The sequence below is a fragment of the Pteronotus mesoamericanus genome, unplaced genomic scaffold (assembly GCF_021234165.1).
Source record: "Pteronotus mesoamericanus isolate MK-2021 breed Mesoamerican mustached bat unplaced genomic scaffold, CSHL_Meso_final contig_2, whole genome shotgun sequence".
Lineage (NCBI taxonomy): Eukaryota > Metazoa > Chordata > Mammalia > Chiroptera > Mormoopidae > Pteronotus > Pteronotus mesoamericanus.
Window position 1 is genome coordinate 22,581,998 of NW_026555084.1, and position 16,600 is coordinate 22,598,597.

Here is a 16,600-nt window from a genome sequence, read left to right on the forward strand (position 1 = left end):
TGTATGTTTGGTCACATTGTTATGTGAACGAACAGTTCACACTAAACTCATTCCTGGAAAACTTGGTGCAAAAACTCTTTTTTATTTTTGTGTTAGTTAGACATAATTCTCATCTCAGGTAATTATAATCACATTTTCACCCATAAGAATGGCTGGAGGACACTTAAAAGCAGTGTGGAATGTGGGGGCAATTCTTAAGTGTACCAGCCTGACAGCTTTTCCCCAGCAAATGCCTGAGGACTCCCCCCAGTCAGTAACAACCAAAAACTCACCCAGAAATTCCTAGAGTGTCCGCTAGAGGTCAGTATTTCTTCCTTTGTGAACCACTGCCTTCGAACAAACCTCAGTTAATACAAAGAGCAAGTGGATAATGTTAAACTGTGAAACTGCAAGCTCTGTGACCGCATTCCCAAGAGGAACTGAACCTACACATTCTTGGTTCAGAATGTCCTGTGACCTCACTCCAGGGCTGAGCCCTGGAGAAGTTAGTAACAGTACTGATCCAATATAGAGCTTTCCATTTTGCCAAGCACTTTCTCTTTCAATTGTCGCAAGAACCTTTTTGGTGATTGTTATTCTCCTCACTCATAGAAGAAGCAGCTGAGGCACAGAGAGAAAAGTTATCCTGCCCTGTGGATCAGGCACTGTTGATTGATACAGAATTGCTCCAGCAAGCCTTCTGACAGCCGGACTGCAAACAACTCCTGGCGGATGGCGCGCTGGCTGGTGCCTGAAACAGAACAATTGTTTCAAGCCCTTATTTTACATATGAGGAAGTTGAGGCTTGAAGAGGGATGTGGGTTGTGTGACGGTGAGTGAGGAATCACTTGCCCCCTCCCTGCTGACCGAGAGTCGCCTAGGGACGCACAGGGAAAGGGCCAAAGCCCTGGGACTGGAGATGTTAATTCCTCAAAGTCACAGAAATGGGCCCCAAAATAGAGGCAGGAGGCTTGGAATCCAGGCCTGAGCCAAGTACATTATTATAAATGTCACTTCTTCAACATCTTCTGAGGATACCAGTGATTCCTGATCCTCTTGAACACTCTCCCCTCTTCAGCCATTCCTATTCTTCATCCTATTCAAATGGATCCTGACCCCAGGCAGTCAGACAGGAGAGCCTGTCTGCCCCCGAGTGTGCTCCTGCTCGAGGCTTATCTGGTACGACCTCCAGTCAGCGTAGGAGGTGCAACGGGACTCCAAGTGAGCTCAACTCCAGCTGCGTCCCCAGAACTGCCTGAACAGCTGGTTCAGGTGGGAAGAGAGAACAGGGTTGAGAGAAGCCCACCTGGGTCAAGGAGCAGTGACCCCTTGCACTGAGCCTTCAAGTTTAGGTAACCCTGGGCTCATGGCCTCCTGGCCACAGAAGTATCCTGAATGGAGGCTCCCCTCCTTCACCGCCCTTCCCTGCCAGCAGAGCTCTGGGTCTGCTTGGGGCTCACTTCCCCTGGTTAGAGAGGAAGGAGAAAGCAGCTGAGTCCCCTCCCCTGGGAGCACATGCTTATCTCTGAGCTCAGGGTTGCTTTCTTGGGTGGGCGCTTCAAAAACTAGTGTCTTTGCAGATGCCCATCTCATTGATAAGCATGACATCTATCATCAGGGAGGAAGCTTCAGCTCTGAGGATGGCTGGCCTAGAGTAAACAACTTATTTAAATTCCCCCTGGAAGGAAGGAAGGAAGGAAAGAAAGAAGGAAGGAAGGAAGGAAGGAAGAGAAAGAAAGAAAGAACATTTGTTCTTAGGAACAACTGTTACTGAGTAAGCACCTTCTATGGGCCAGGCATCATATTCTCCTTTATACACATGATCTGATTTAATGATCACAAGAGTCCTATAATAATAGCTACTTTTATTATCTTCATTTTGCAGTTGAGCCAACTGTAGGCCAGAGACGTTGAATGAAATATCCAAAGTTAGAAAGCTGAAAAAAAATAGCAGAAACAAAATTTGAACCCATGGCTGTCCGGCTCCCAAGAACGAACCCATTTCACCGGCTGCCCAGCTGCCCTGCTCCCAGCCCATCAGGCAGAGATTCTTATCCTCACCTCCAGGGCAGATGGAGCACTGAGCCTCAGTAAGGCTGATGTTACTGCTGCTAGAAGAGACAGAGGGCAGCTGTTGCCTCATCCACTTATTCAGGGCAATGTTGAGTTGAAGAGCACAAGTCCAGGGAAAATTGAGGCTGAGGTTCTTACTATCAGGGTGACCATGGGCTGGTGCTCACCTCTTTAAGCTTCAGCCCTTTAAAATGGGGAGGTTTGTCTCCTTGTAGGGCAGTTGGGAGGGTCGCGCCAGGATAAGGCACTTGCAGTGTTGATAACGTGGGAAGTTTCTTTACTTAAAGCTCCTCTGCCTGTGCCTTAAAGGTTCAGATTTTGTTCAGATGCTGGACACATTTTCCCGGTTAGTTGTGCGGTCCAGTGCTTCTGAACCTGGCTGATGTAAGAATTACTTGCCAAATGTGTAAATACCTGGGCCCCGCAGCAGGAGATTTTGAATTAGGAGGACTGGGCTGGGCCTTAGCGCTTTTTATCTTTAATAGATTCCCAAATGATTCCAATGCACAGCCTCATTCGGGGGAACCAATCTACTAGTGTAGACATCTTAGCCACAATGGGGAAGGCACTCAGACTGGTTTCTAAGGTCCTTTCCCCCCTTTCTTACACCACTGGCATCCCTTTTGTGCAGCTACCCCCCAACCCCCGCTGGCTTGTGAGTGTGCTCCCCAAATCAAGCTCTATATGGCTTGGCAGTGAGTCAGTGGCACTCAGAGTGTCATGGACCTGCCCCTCCAGAGGCCTGGCGCCCAGCACTGGGCTGGGAAGCAGGATACCAGGGTTTCTAACCCATTCTGACTCACTGGTGCCGGAAAGTCTCTCAGCCTCAATTTTCTCATGGTCAACAGGCAGTCAGGGAAAGTGGAGTGGCCCATTTGTTGGGACTCTGCTTCCTTAGAAGTGTGTCTCTGACACCTGACAGCCAAAGAGCAGGTCACAGAGACGTCAAAGAATCTGCCTAACTGCACTTGCCCGTTGACATCTCAGTGGATGCTCACAATGGTAGGGAATAAAATCCAGTGTCTACCTTGGCCTGTAACTTCTTCTGTTATCTGTCTCTAGCTATTTCTCCAATGTTGTGTCATAGCCCTCCTTCCTTTCTGGCCTCCTTTTTGTTCCTTGAACGTTCCACATCGGAGTTTTTGCACTATTTGCACGGTGTGGGCAGCTTTTGCCATGGACAACCACAAGTATGGTTCCTTCTTCTTATTCACGCCTCAGCTTACATGTTACCTGCTCAGAGAGGCCTTTGCTAATCAGTCACCAAATCTAAATTGTCATCCCAAGCACTGGGACACATCATTTTATAGTACATCATTGCATTTTAACTTTTATCTTGGCCCTGACAGCATAGCATTTATTTTTCCTTTTTTATTGCCTTTGTCCTGCCTGTCTCCCCCTACTGCAGAATATCAGCTCTGTGAAAGCACATCCTTGGTGTCTGGTTGACTGCTGTGTCCCTAGTGCCTGAAAAGCATTCAGTGGATATTCGTGGGGTAAATGAGTTAATGAGTTTGCCCCAGCGTTAATTGCAATTTCTTTTTGGGTTAGGAGATACTCAATGTTCTGAGAGGGGAAGTGACTGTCCCAAATACATTCCAGGCCTTTTGTCTTCTTTTCCAGGCCCTTCCCATAAAACCTGGCTGACACACAAACCTAGCTGGGGTGAGGCTTCCAGGTGTGACGAAAGCTTGGAGTTGCCCCACGAATGGGACTAAGGCTGATGTAGGGGTGAGAAGGCGGAAGGGCACACGAAGGGAATGGCAGGCTGGGACAGGAAAGCAGGGTGTGAACTTGGCCTTGTGTCGGGGAAAGGGGAGTGACTTGGCTGTGTGTCCAAAAGTGTTTCTCTCCACCCTCCCCTGGGGAGAGCCCTGACCCCAAGGTGGCTTTGTGTGTGTGGGGGGGAGGGGGGCGGGGAGCAGGTGATCAGGCAGCTGCTGAGGGAGAACAAAGGTATGGCTTGCAACTGACCATCCACTGAGGTCCTAGGCCCAGCACCGACCACTCAAAGGAATAATTCCACAGTGGCACTTGGCCAAATAGGTGACAGGTAATCTGCCTGAAACCAGCCCAACTACAGCATGGAACCACAGATCTGTGGGGGAAAGGAAGAAAAGAGGCCTCTAAGGGAACAGAGTGGCCAAGATGGAATGCTTTGTGATGATGATGATGATGATGATGATGTTACATTTATTGAGAGTTTATAATATGCCTGGCACTGTAATAACTGCTTTATATGTGTCCTTGTTCATCTTCAAAAACCTCCCTCCAAAGTAGGAATTAAAATGATTACTTATTCCCATTTCAGAGATCTGGAAATTGAGGCTCAGTGAGATTAAATATCTTGTCCAAGGTCACACAGCAAGTAGAGAAGGCGGGACTCCAATTTAGGGCTGTAATGATTCCAATGCACCTTAGAACGTAGGCCTGGGGCAGGCTGCTGGGGGCGGGCTAAGAAGGCAGAGCCTGATTGACCCCTGCAAAAGCAGGGATGGGGAGGGACAGTAGGATAGATTGTGTATAAATAGCAGGCCTGTTTTTATCCCTACACATGGGCTGAATCCAGCAAGCAGCTCTATCTGGCACAATTTGAGGGCTCTGAATGCCAACCCAGCCCTGTGTCATACAAATCCCTCCCCGACACGTTCCTAGGAGCTGAAATACCTCCTGAGAGTCTCTTCTTTGGGTCAGGACGTTGACTCCAGAAGACCCCTGCAACAATGAATAGGTTGGAAGAGAAATGCATCACCCTCCTGGCACCTGTTGAACAAAGCAACCCTGAGCTAACTAGCTGCGACCTGCAGAAGTGGGTATCAGTTCTTATGTTGCAGAAGAAGGTGGTATCCAAAGACAAGGAAAAGCATGAGGGTCGTTTCACAATCTGTGTCTCTCCAATCCCAGAATCCTGGGAATTTATAATCCACAGCCCCAAAATCCTAGTGAATACTCTGTCCTCTGGGGGAAGGAAGAGGGGATGTTGGAAGAATCCTAACCTCCTTCGCTTTTGTTGGATTGATACCAAGTGTCTGCAACAGCAACTCTGGTTACCCCGGGCTCGTGAGACCTGGTATTCATGTCTAATTTTTAAATGACGAATAAATGTATTATTTATCGGTATTATTTTTTTGGTAGGCAAGGAAGCGTTTTCCGAAACTCAGAAGCTGACATGGTAGAGAGCCCCGCTTTGGAGCAGGGGTGGCCTTAGGAACCGGGCCTGCGGGAAGAGAAGGAACAAGGGGTGCCCAAGGGCAGAGCTCAGCTCAGCAGTCACAAGGCTGCAGCTCGACAAGGGTTTGGGGAAAGGTAGGAACTGGTCCCCGCCACCTGCCGGCCACCAGCCGGCCACCAGCCTTACCCAGTCAGGCCGTGGCTGCCCTGGCCTGGTCCCAAAAAATGTGAGCGCCGCCCCTACTCCCGCCCCCTTCCCCGCCGCGCCCGCCGGGTCGGGGGCTCGGTTGCAGGCGCCGGGAGCCGGGCGAGAGTCCCAGCGCGGGAGGGGGAGGGGGCGGTGCGAGGCGGGGCGGAGCGTCGGCGCCTCCGGGAGCCTTATTCCCGGCCGCGCGTCGGGAGCGCTCAGTCGACCGAGGGAGCTGCGCGCATCACACGGCAGGCCAGCCTGATCCGGGAGCAGGGGCTTGGGCGGACAGAAGCACGACCGGACCGACGGAGTGAGCAAACGACACCCAGTGGCCGCTAGCTCTGCGCAGGTCCCAACAAGACTTGCACCCAGCGGCCGGCAGCAGTCCGTGCTCCGCGGAATCTCCTGCGCTCCTCCCTGCCTGTTTCCCGTGCCAGCGCCCGGTGGCCGCCGCCTCCAAAGTGATTGCTGCCTCGCCGCCTTCGCCGGGTTCGGGACCATGAAGCTGCTGCCGTCGGTGGTGCTGAAGCTCTTTCTGGCTGCAGGTAAGAGGGCTGCCGCCGCCCCAGAGGTCGGGGGCGGGGGATGGGGACGCTCTGCTGGGGGTACGGGGAAGGTCGCTGCTGCGCCCCCAGCGTGGGCCACTTGGTGGGGCCCGTGCTCCCTGGCAGGCGGTTGCTGGCATCGGTGCGTCGCGATCGGGGGTCTCGGCGGAGGGTCTGATGCGGCCTTGCCCCCTCACTCGCAGTGCTCTCGGCGTTGGTGACCGGAGAGAGCCTGGAGAGGCTTCGTAGAGGGCTGGAGGGTGGAACGAGCAACCTGGGATCTCCCACTGAATCTACGAACCAGCTGCTGACCCCAGGAGGCGGACGGGGCCGGGAAGCCCTGGACTTGAAAGAGGCCGACGTGGACCTTTTCAGAGGTGGGTGCGGGGGCTGCCCATCCTCAGACCCCGGTGGGCAGGTGAAGAATAAGCAGATCCGGGATTCATGTTGTTTGGGCACACCTGTGGGTTTGGGGTATTCATGGAGGACTTAAAGGAAAAGCTGCTTGGCCTGGCAAGCATACTGAGGGATCCTGGAGTATGGGTCGCACTCTCTTTTTGCCCTTGGTTGCCATACGCCAAGTCGTTGCCCTTCTGGGTACCTTGGAGCGAATGGAGGCAGGCAAGGTGCCTGGGGTCTGTCCATTCCTCTGAGGTAAGCTGGGTGGTAGGAACAAGGAATGATTGAGATGCTTTCCCTAGAGTTTCTATGTAAAAATGGTCACAAGTGACCACATCAGGTGACTGTTACTTAGAAAATAACAGACGGAGAGATGCCAGGCACATAGTAGGTATGCAGTGTTAGTCTTCTCCATCCACCTGTCTCCAGGTTGGGGAAAAAGAGGGGAATGAAAAACTCTTGGTCTCCCCAGGTGAAGCCAGCACTTGCTGGGGAGGCTATGAATGATGGGCACTGGGTCTCTAGGGAGCTGTATTGACATGCTGGGTGTCTACAAATCCTGCCCGAAGCCTGGAGACTTCCTGACCCCCTTGAGTCCCTGAGAGAAACTCCAAGGGAGGAAGGGCCCGGTGGGATCCTCCAGCCAGCAGATGTGGCCGTGTCGGAGTATAGGAACTGACAGGGCAGAGTCCAGAGCCTCTGGCATTGCCTGCCTCCCCGGCCCCAGCCACCTGCAGCAATTCTTGAGGGTGGAGCAGGGACTGAGCCCTGGAGGACCGGAACGACTATATTTGGTTGGGAAGATACCCACCTGCTCTAGCCCCGCCCACAGCCACTCATCTCCCTCTTTCCCCAGCCCTTCCCTTAGGTGCTGTCTCGGCTTTGTAAAATCAAGGTTCTGCTGCAAAGCTGAACCTGGGCTGCCACCCTTCATCCTCTCACAGTGGACCTTTGGGGTCACCCCTGAATGCCCCTGACCCTCTTTTCCTAGGCTGGGCAGAGCTGGGCTATGACTCTCCCTCCACCCACACGGCTGCTCCTCATACCTCTGCAGACCTGACTCACTGCTCCCTCTCCTGGGCAGGAGACTGACTGTCAACCTGTCACTCCCTCCCCTTTCTGATTGGCTTGGGTTACCTGCCTCAGTTTCACCACAGCTCTGGTCACAGAGCTCCTCTGGGCATCTGCCTCACCTTCTGAGCTCGGAAGGGGCCTGGGTCTGCACAGGAGGAAACTGGGGACTGGGGGCTGGTGGCACCTGTGTCTCTTCCCTTCCCTTGGCTTTGCTGGATGAAGATAATTTCTCAGGTTTGGGTATCCTATCACTTAAAATAAATGTTACCATTTATTAAGTACCTGCTGTGTTCTAGACACTCCACATGTCATTGTAGGTTAATTAATCCTTGTAGAAACCCTTCGAAAGGGGAGCTCCTACTGTCCACTTTTTACCAAGAATCCCAAGATTCTGAGATACTAAGCAACTTATCCAAGAGCACGTGGCTGAAATGGTAGCACAGGTCTGCTGACTTCAGAGCCCATTCATTGTCTCATTCCTGGCTCAACATCCCAGGTGCTCCAGGCTTGTCCAGGGGAGGGGGCAGGGAATGTAAGGCAGCTTAGTGTATTGGGAAAGAGCATTGGATATGGAGTCCAGAGACTATATTTCTGACCCCACCCCTGTATGACCTCAGGCAAGCCTCTGCCTTTTGGGACCTCAAGCTTTTCATTTGAAATAGGAAGCCACGCTATTTCAGTTTGGGGATCCTAGGTCTCCAGTCTAGTGTTTGATGTTGACCCATCTACCAGACACGTGACTACAGCCATGGACAGCGGGCATCTTTTTTTTCCGCTGTGGGCAGGGAAGAGAGGGTCTGGTGTCAGACCCTTGAGCTGATGGGTGTCGCCCACGGTCTATCCGGGCGGGATGTCTGGGTGAGGTGGTTTCACCCCTTTGAAGAATGGAAAGGATGGGGGTGGCCATCATTGTCCCAGTTCCTTCTGGGTAGTTCCTTACTTTTTATCTTTCTACCCCTTGTGCACACTGTACTTCCCATCCTAGAGAGCTATAAACAGGACATTTGGGGGCATGTGTAAATGGACCTTTGAGGGAAGTGGTGAGTGAGCTGCAAAGGGCACAGAGCAGGGTAAATATTTTGCTTGAAGTCAAAAAAGCAAGGCCCTGGCCAGGGATGGGCTGCTTGCTGCCCCTGAGCCTGGCTCTGCACAGGGGCCCTGGTGCTCTGGTGCCAGTAAGTACCCCAGGGCAGGCCACCTGGACATGGGCACCACTCTTCCTTAAGGAGCACCTCCCCGCACAAAAAAAAAAAAAAAACCAACCCACCAAGAACCTTCCGCAACAGCAATTTTTATCTCTGACACTGTCTTCCTGCAATTGGGTCACTGAGTGCAGTATCAGGAAGTGATTTAAGGCCAAAATAGAACCAAGTGGGCGTGGGGCCATAGGAGACGGCATGGCCAGTGGGATGGGGGTGAGGTTTGTAGAATTGCCCCGTCAGCTGCAGTTACTCAAGAGGAGCTAGCGTTCTTGGAATGAGCCTCTTAAACTGAGTTTGTGAAATGCCTTCCTTTGGACCCCCACTAGCCTCTACTTCCTCTAACACTTTCTGGTGGTTCTGCCCAGTCTACCCTCAGTCCTTGGGAGGCACAGAGCCAACGGGTCTTCCCAAGCCTCTGACTTCAGGTGGGATCAAAGAGAACATCCTCCTTTGAGATGCTGCGCTATTCTGACTCTTTTGCCTGGGAGTCAAAGACTTAACAGAGCACTTGTCTCCTACAGTAGCTTTCTCCGCCAAGCCACAAGCTCTGGCCACACCCAGCAAGGAGGAGCGTGGGAAAAGAAAGAAGAAAGGCAAGGGCTTGGGGAAGAAGAGAGACCCGTGTCTTCGCAGATACAAGGACTACTGCATTCATGGAGACTGCAGATATGTGAAGGCGATCCGGTCCCCATCCTGTGTGTAAGTGTCCCTGCCGCCAGCCTGACTGTCAGCACACTCTTTGTCAACCACGTGGCTGTTCCTAGTTGTCACTGTTCCTTGAATTCATAATTCCACCCAGTTTCTTCTCAACCTCTGGGCGGAAGTTGGGAGGAAGGGAAATATTTTTAGTTGGAGGAAGGGGCTTCCCCTGCATGGGATGCAATTTCCTGTGGTGTGGGTCTATGACGTTCTTTCATCCTTGGGGACATTTCCTGCTTGCTCAGAAATAAGCATGTGGCTAGGAGGACTGACACCTGAAGACAGGTCCTTCATTCCTGCTTCATGTCTACTCCAGATGGGATAAACCAGTAGGAAACATGGCGGAGTACTTCTGGGTGACATGGAGCTCCTATCGTTTCCTTTCTCAAGTCCTTGCAGGCAGATAGGTGCACTTGGACACATGCTGTGCAGGTGCGTGTGTACTCGAACACGCGTGCACAAGAGTGAGATAATGTGGGTTGAATCTAAGGCACGGCAGGACTGCAGAGAGTGATCATCATGAGAGTGGGGAGAAACCCCTCCTCCTTCCTTCACCTTCCCCCCCAACAAGGGCGAGGAGGTGGGGGACATGGTGGGTGTTGGCCTTTGGCCAAAGGGTGGGAGAACACTCCTTTGTGCCAGATTAACAGGAAATGGAACCCGACCCAGCAGGCGTCAGCCCCAGACAGGCAGCATCACCCTTCCCTGGGCAGGGGTGTGGGTGGAGGGGCCGTGGGTTCCCCAGCTGATCTATTAGGCCAAGCCCAGAGAACGGCTGTCTTGGCACCCCTGAGGGATGACGGCACTGCCACGCTCTCTGGCAGGCATAATGTCGCCAGTGTGCCTGGGGCCAGCACCCGCGTCAGGCTGTAAACATCCACTCTCTTCTGCTGGGCAGGAGGCCCTGCAGGGAGGCAGGCTCTGTGACCCGGGAGCCTCTGGGCACGGCCAGGAGGTGGCTGGGTGCACACCACCTTCGAGCCCGTCAGGAACACTGGCTGCCTGGCATCTCTTCTCCTGTGAGGGTGCAGATCCTTTGGCTTTTCAAAGCTTCCTTGTCCCATTTGATCTCACATAGCAGAGCTGCCCTGTACTTAGCAAGTGGCAGACAAACTCGTCACTCCCCACCATGTTCACGGTCACTCGTGTATTCTCTGCTATAACATCCTCATCAGGAGCTTGAAAGTGGGAGAGGGTCGCTCAAGAAAGACATAGACAGTCTCCATATAATTCTTCCCGAAGGTCTCAGGAAGAGGCAGGAAATGTTTGTCTTAAATTTATAAAATAGCATCATTGGCATAGGGCGGAGGCAGTGACTGTGAGGGTAGTCAAGAGGGATCGAAGCCAGGAATTTGTCTGGGCCAAACCAGTTCAGGGCGTTGGTGGATGGACTTCCACTGCTCAACTGTAAACCCTTGTAAGGCTGCTGTCCCAGAGAGCTGGGCTCCACCAGCCACCCAAGCCCACAGAACCTAGATAACGGTGCCCAGGGCCATGGTGGCCCTCGGGGTGGTGATGGTAACCATGGTGATGCTTCTCTCTTTGGCCTGAAGCTTCATAGTTTACATTTAACATGAGCTGAGCCCAACAGGTGTATGTTGAGCGCCTACTTGATGCCAGCTATTCCAGGGGCTGGGGAGATGCAGTCCTGTCCTGGGATTCTCAAAAGCCCTCTGGGGCTGGGTAGACAGGGCTTGCTCTCTTTACTTGAAAGATAAGGAAACTGGAGCCAGGAAGTAGGAAGTGTGATTTGCCTGAGATCAACAGCTAAATAAGTGGATGGAAACAGGACAGGGACTCAGGTGCCTGACTTGCAGTCCAACATGCTTTTTATGTCCCCGGGCTGCTCCCGGTGCTGGCTTGCATCCTTCTTCCCCGTCTGTCCTTACAGGGATTGAGCAGGGTTTTACAGAGGGCAGCTGTTAGCCTAGGGGCCTCTAAAGCCTTTTACTAGGCGAAGAGAATGGCAATCTGATATGAAGACTTTGTGTCTGCTTCGTAGGCATATTTTCAAGGGGCTGGATTCTGGGTCTGGTGGGGCCGCCTCCTGCCTCCAGCCCCCTGGTATTCAGGGCAGAAGGCAGCAAGGAGACGCAGAGCTCCTGCTCTGGGGGAATGCGACATCTGGATACCTACATCTGGGGCCCCTTGTGGCTCATCCTTGCCTCCAGACCCAGGAACTGCCACAGGGTGTGTCCAGGCTGCTGTGGTGAGCTTGAGGCTAGCTGGCTTCCTAAAACAGCCCTCTGCAGCCACCATCCGCAGGAGAACTCTTTGGTGTCACTAGCCAAAAGCTGCCCTCAACGAGCAGTTTCCTGGGGCTCCTGACTGCCTGCCGACCGATATTGGCTGCAAAGTTTCCTGTGGCTGGAGGAAAGCTGGGGCAGTTGGGCTGAGAGGGGCTCTGAGCCCGCAGAGGGGCGGCTTGGGAGCCCTGCTCGCCTCGCCGCCAGGGGCTGAGAAGGAGCGGCGAGCCCCTGCTCTTTGGCTCCATCTGACTTTGGTGCCCTAGTCCTCGGGTATGGGCGGTACCCTCTGGAGTCCAATTATATAGTAATGCACACATATGTGGGGCTTAGCCTCCTATCAAATGCTTTTATCTATATTATTTGATCTTCACAAACCTCCAGTGAGGTGGGCATTTGTTATTCCCGTGTTTTACATGAGAAAAGGCAAAGCCTGGAAAAGGTAAAAGTAACTTGCTCAAGAGTGCCTGGCTAGAAATAGTGGCAGAAGCAGTCTGGGAGTCAGGGGCTCCACGACCCCGGCCCCAAGCTGGAGTAGAGGTGGCGAAACCCAGCCTGCAAGGTGTCTCTGGACCCCAGAGGTTCTTGCTTATGTTGTAGAAATGGGTCGCAGACGTGGGTAGGAGGGACATGTCCCAGTCTGATGCTGGCTCTGGGGAAGACACATGATCTCGCCCCCACCCGGAGATGTTTGGAATGTGCTCGTCCTCCCTGCTTCCCTGGGGAATCCAGGAGCCTGCTGCAGAGGGAGGGGGAGGTGGGTAATATTAGGATGTTTACATTATTATCCTTTTGACTCAGGGTGGGGGTGGAGGGATTATGTAACTGAATTGCAGGACTCTGAGGCCAACCTTTATTTCTATCATCTGAGTAACTACCTGTGGGGTTTGAATGATAGGCTGGAAGTGAAAAACAGGCTCCGCTTCAGCTCCCCTCCCCCCAGGAGAGCGTAGTCTCTGCAGTCACCCAGTCTACTGGGTTGAGTCCTAGCTCCACCACTCACTAGCTGTGTAACCTGGGGCAAATTATCTGAGAAGCCTTCATCTCTTCATCTTTAAAATGGGGATAGTAATTCCTACTTCACAGAGATGTTTTTAAGAGTAAATGAAATGATCCTTGTAAAGAAATTGGCACTGAGTACTTGGCTTATTTGTTATTCAAGTTAATAATAACAATAACAACAGTAACAACAGCAAGAGTGCCGGTCAGGGAGCAGCGCCAAACAGCCTGAGGAGCCTATCGACCCATCAGACACTGTGTTTTCCTGGGTTAACCCCCACTGTTTATGAATTTAGAATTTGCCAAGACCGGTTTCTAGTCTTAGCCCTGCTGCTTTCTAGTCGTTTAACTTTCAGCAAGTCAGTCTCTCTGACCCTTAATCTTAGTCTTTCAATCTGTAAAACTGGGCTGTACCTGCCTACCAAGGTGCTGTGGGTCTCAGCTGAGCTCGTAGATGAGGATAGTGTCTTATAAACTGTGAACGTCTGTGCACGAAGGCCTTTCCTTGGGTGTTCCTGAGAGTTCCCTCCACGTCCTGGCGGGAAGGAGGTCGTGGTTTTTCCCACCTGAGCCAATGAGACAGATGCATGGAGCATGCTCTGCTGTGTGTACAGGGAAACTGACCTACATTTATCCTGCGGTGGGGTGGTCCCCAAAGCACCCAGGAGGAGCTGAGGCGGGAAGGCAGGGCCAGCCTGGCCCCTCCGCTGCTGCCAGAACTGGACAGGCCTGCGTCCCGGGTGCCTGTCAGCCGGAAGAAGGGATTCCTTGTTCAGAGGCCCCAGGTGCACAACCTGCTTCCCAAAAGGAGGCTGAGCTCAGAATAGAGGGCCCTAAGTGCTCAGTGCTTTTTGCAGTAGCTAGTGGCCGAAAGTCCCCAGACAGACAGTGCCCTGCGCCCTCTGACTGAGGAGTGGGCAGTTACGCGTGTGAGTGGGCAGCTCACTGAGCTCAGACTCAGACAGCGCAGTCCACATCTCTGTCCTGCTGCGTGCCCATGCCATCCCTACCTACATCAAAGGGTTTCCCGGTGCTCCGAGGAAGGAAGGGACAGAAATGTGCATGCTCAATTGTAAGCGCTTCCGAGTCTTCCTAAGAGTTTCCAGGAAATGCTTTGTGTTAGAAGAGGCAGTTGTCATCTGATTTATTTCTAGAGTGAGAAGAGCCACGGGGTTGTTCCTGACATTTTTCCATGCTCTGGTAGGACATCTGGGCAAGATGTCACCTTGGCTGCTTTGCTTTGTCCTGCAGTGCAGGAGGCCCCATAGCGCAGAATTCAGAGGCCGAAGGCCGAAGTTGAGCTCTCAATTTGGGCCCTGCACCCAGGGGGAGCTGGGAGTGAAATGAAGGGGACTTGAGAAAAGTGACTTCTGGCAAAGGCGCAGGACCTATTAATAGGCTGGGCAGTGGCAGAGAGGGACTGCTCTCGGGAAGTATAGATGGGGAAGGCCGGGTTTATTTCTGGGTCAGAGTGTTGAGGGGCCTCTCTAGGGGGAGCGACACTGAATCTCCTCAGCTCAGCCCACCAGTAACTCATGTAACTAAGTCCCTTCAACCGGCTTAAACAGACCATCTTCACACACATGCAATAAATCATCCACACGTGGAACACATCTAGCTGAGACCTTGAAGTCCCTTCCTCCCTTTTTCCTCGCCTGGAGCAGGAATCTCAGGCCAGAGAATCAGAGGGAGAGGAGAAGGGGGTGTGGGGTGGGGGCGGAAGGCCACAGAGCCCTGAGTGGGGCCTTTACAAGTCCCTGCTGGAGAAGGACAGAGGGCAGGGATCGTGGTCAGGGACTGGTAGGCTGAGGGTGTGAGGATGGGGTTTGGCTCATGGAGGCGGGCCGTTGGCAAGAGTGAGAGGCCACAGCACTAACCTCATCTCTGCTTTGTTCTGTCTTGAACCAGCTGCCACGCCGGTTACCACGGAGAGAGGTGCCATGGGCTGAGCCTTCCAGTAGAAAATCGCTTATCTACTTATGACCACACAACCATCCTGGCTGTGGTGGCTGTGGTGCTGTCATCTGTCTGTCTGCTCGTCATCGTGGGGCTTCTCATGTTTAGGTGAGTGTTTGGGGCCCCTGCAGGCGCTTTCTGCGAATCACTTCCATTTCCCCTCTTCCTCCCGGGTCTTCTGCCTGGTGACCACACGAGCCCTCCAAGCTCCCCAAATTCTGGGCTAGCATTCTGATTGCATTCCTGAGGACAGGTTCTCCAAGGACCTGACTTCTCTGGCATGACATGAGTCCAGGGCCAAACCCGCCAGGCTATAGCATGTCTGGCTACTCACAGCAGGCCTGGTAACCCACCTAAGGAGCCACCTCTCCACACAGTTCTTTCTCTTTGCTCTGTTCTTTGATGGCATGAGTGTGTGGTTTGGTAGTTCAAGTCATGGGCAGTGCTGTTGGTGTATCATTCCAGTTCTGAGGCAATTGGAACTCGGGCCATGCTTCCAATCCAGGTCCTAGGCTGGGGGAGGCCTGCCAAGCACTGTGCTCATTTTCAAGAAGCACAGCTCATTTGTTCTGAGACCTGGACCAAGTTACCTGTCGTTCTGAAGGTTGTAATCCTTCAGTGATTGTAATCTCTGTCCACCTACCTCATAAAGACGTTGTGAGGATTGTATAAATGAGGTATAAATTAGCAAATAGTACCCTGCTGTTAGAGACCATTTGGGTCCCTTGGGGCAGCTGGACCTTTGGTTAGAGGTCTTTTGGGCTGCCATACCTCTGGGCTTTTCCCAGTAGTGGATGGAACCACCATGGCATCATCCTTTAGAAGGACCCTCTCTGGAACCTGCGCCCTGTTGTAGCAGGCAGAGCTCGCTCACAAAACTTAACCCTCCTCAGGTACCATAGGAGAGGAGGTTATAATGTGGAAAATGAAGAGAAAGTGAAGTTGGGCATGACTACTTCCCACTGAGAGAGACTTGTGCTCGAGGTAACGGCCCATTCTCTGCCCCCTGGCATGATCACCACCTTTCCTGCGCCCTGTTTCCAAGCATGCAGAATTCTCCTCTTGGCCTAGGGGTTGGCTTGGCCAGGGAGGGCAGGCTCCTGCAGAGTCAGTGTCCCCTTGCAGAATCGATTTCAAAAGGGCTGCCTGAGAGGACAGCTTCTCCTGCCCTCATTCCCTCTCCTTCCACGCCCCCCCGCCCCCCCAATGATGATCTTCCCACTTATGAAGACAGGACCCAGGAGACTCTTAAGACCTCTTATGACTGGGTGCAGTTTTAAGATTCTTCCTCTTGTGCTTTAGGAATCAGCTGAGGACTGCTACCTCTGAGAAGACACAAGCTGATCACAGACTCCGCAGAGGGGAAGGACTTCACAACAAGCCATGAAGACTCCTTTGTCCCCAGTTGCCATCTAGATCAGGCCACCCTTAATTGCTTTACCAGAGCCTTCAAGTGCCAAACAGAATATGTCCAACGGGATCTGGGTCAGAAGGAAGCAAAATGAGGGACCTTCATGCCCTTCTGATTCCCCTCCACCAAACCCCACTTAACCCCTTAAAGTTTGTTTAAACACTTGTCTTCTGGATTAAGATGCCAGTTAAATTCCATATGCTCCAGGATCTTTGACTGAAAGAAAAAAAAAAAAGAAAGGAGAAGAAGAAAGAAAGATTTGTGGACTCGAAGAAAGTAACAAAGATTGAAAAGCGACAGACTCGAGTAGTCACCAAGGGATCTGCCATTTGGACCCTCCAGCGCTGGATTTGATGAGCTAACTGTGAAATACCATAAGCCTGAGAACTCTGAATTTTGGGACTTCTACCAGAATGGAAAAATAACAACTATTTTTTTTTTTTGTTTGTAAAAATGCCTCTTAAATTATATATTTATTTTATTCTATGTATGTTAATTTATTTAGTTTTTAACAATCTAACAATAATATTTCAAGTGCCTAGACTGTTACTTTGGGATTTCCTGGCCCTCCCCGCCGCAGTCCCCCACCATCTGGCTCAGCATCACCGTCGTCCGCCACAAATCTGAGGTGGCTCTGTGGCCCATCTGTAGTAATC

At 52.3% G+C, this 16,600-nt stretch overlaps 1 protein-coding gene across 1 annotated transcript; it reads left to right on the forward strand.

The window, feature by feature from the left end:
• Positions 1-5,731: 5,731 nt before the first annotated feature.
• On the forward strand, positions 5,732-16,297 carry HBEGF (heparin binding EGF like growth factor). The gene is made up of 5 exons (XM_054567959.1): positions 5,732-5,958; positions 6,162-6,335; positions 9,155-9,332; positions 14,486-14,641; positions 15,836-16,297. Exons 1-5 carry the CDS (start codon positions 5,913-5,915, stop codon positions 15,918-15,920), a joined length of 639 nt encoding a protein of 212 aa, XP_054423934.1. The 5' UTR covers positions 5,732-5,912; the 3' UTR covers positions 15,921-16,297.
• Positions 16,298-16,600: the final 303 nt, after the last annotated feature.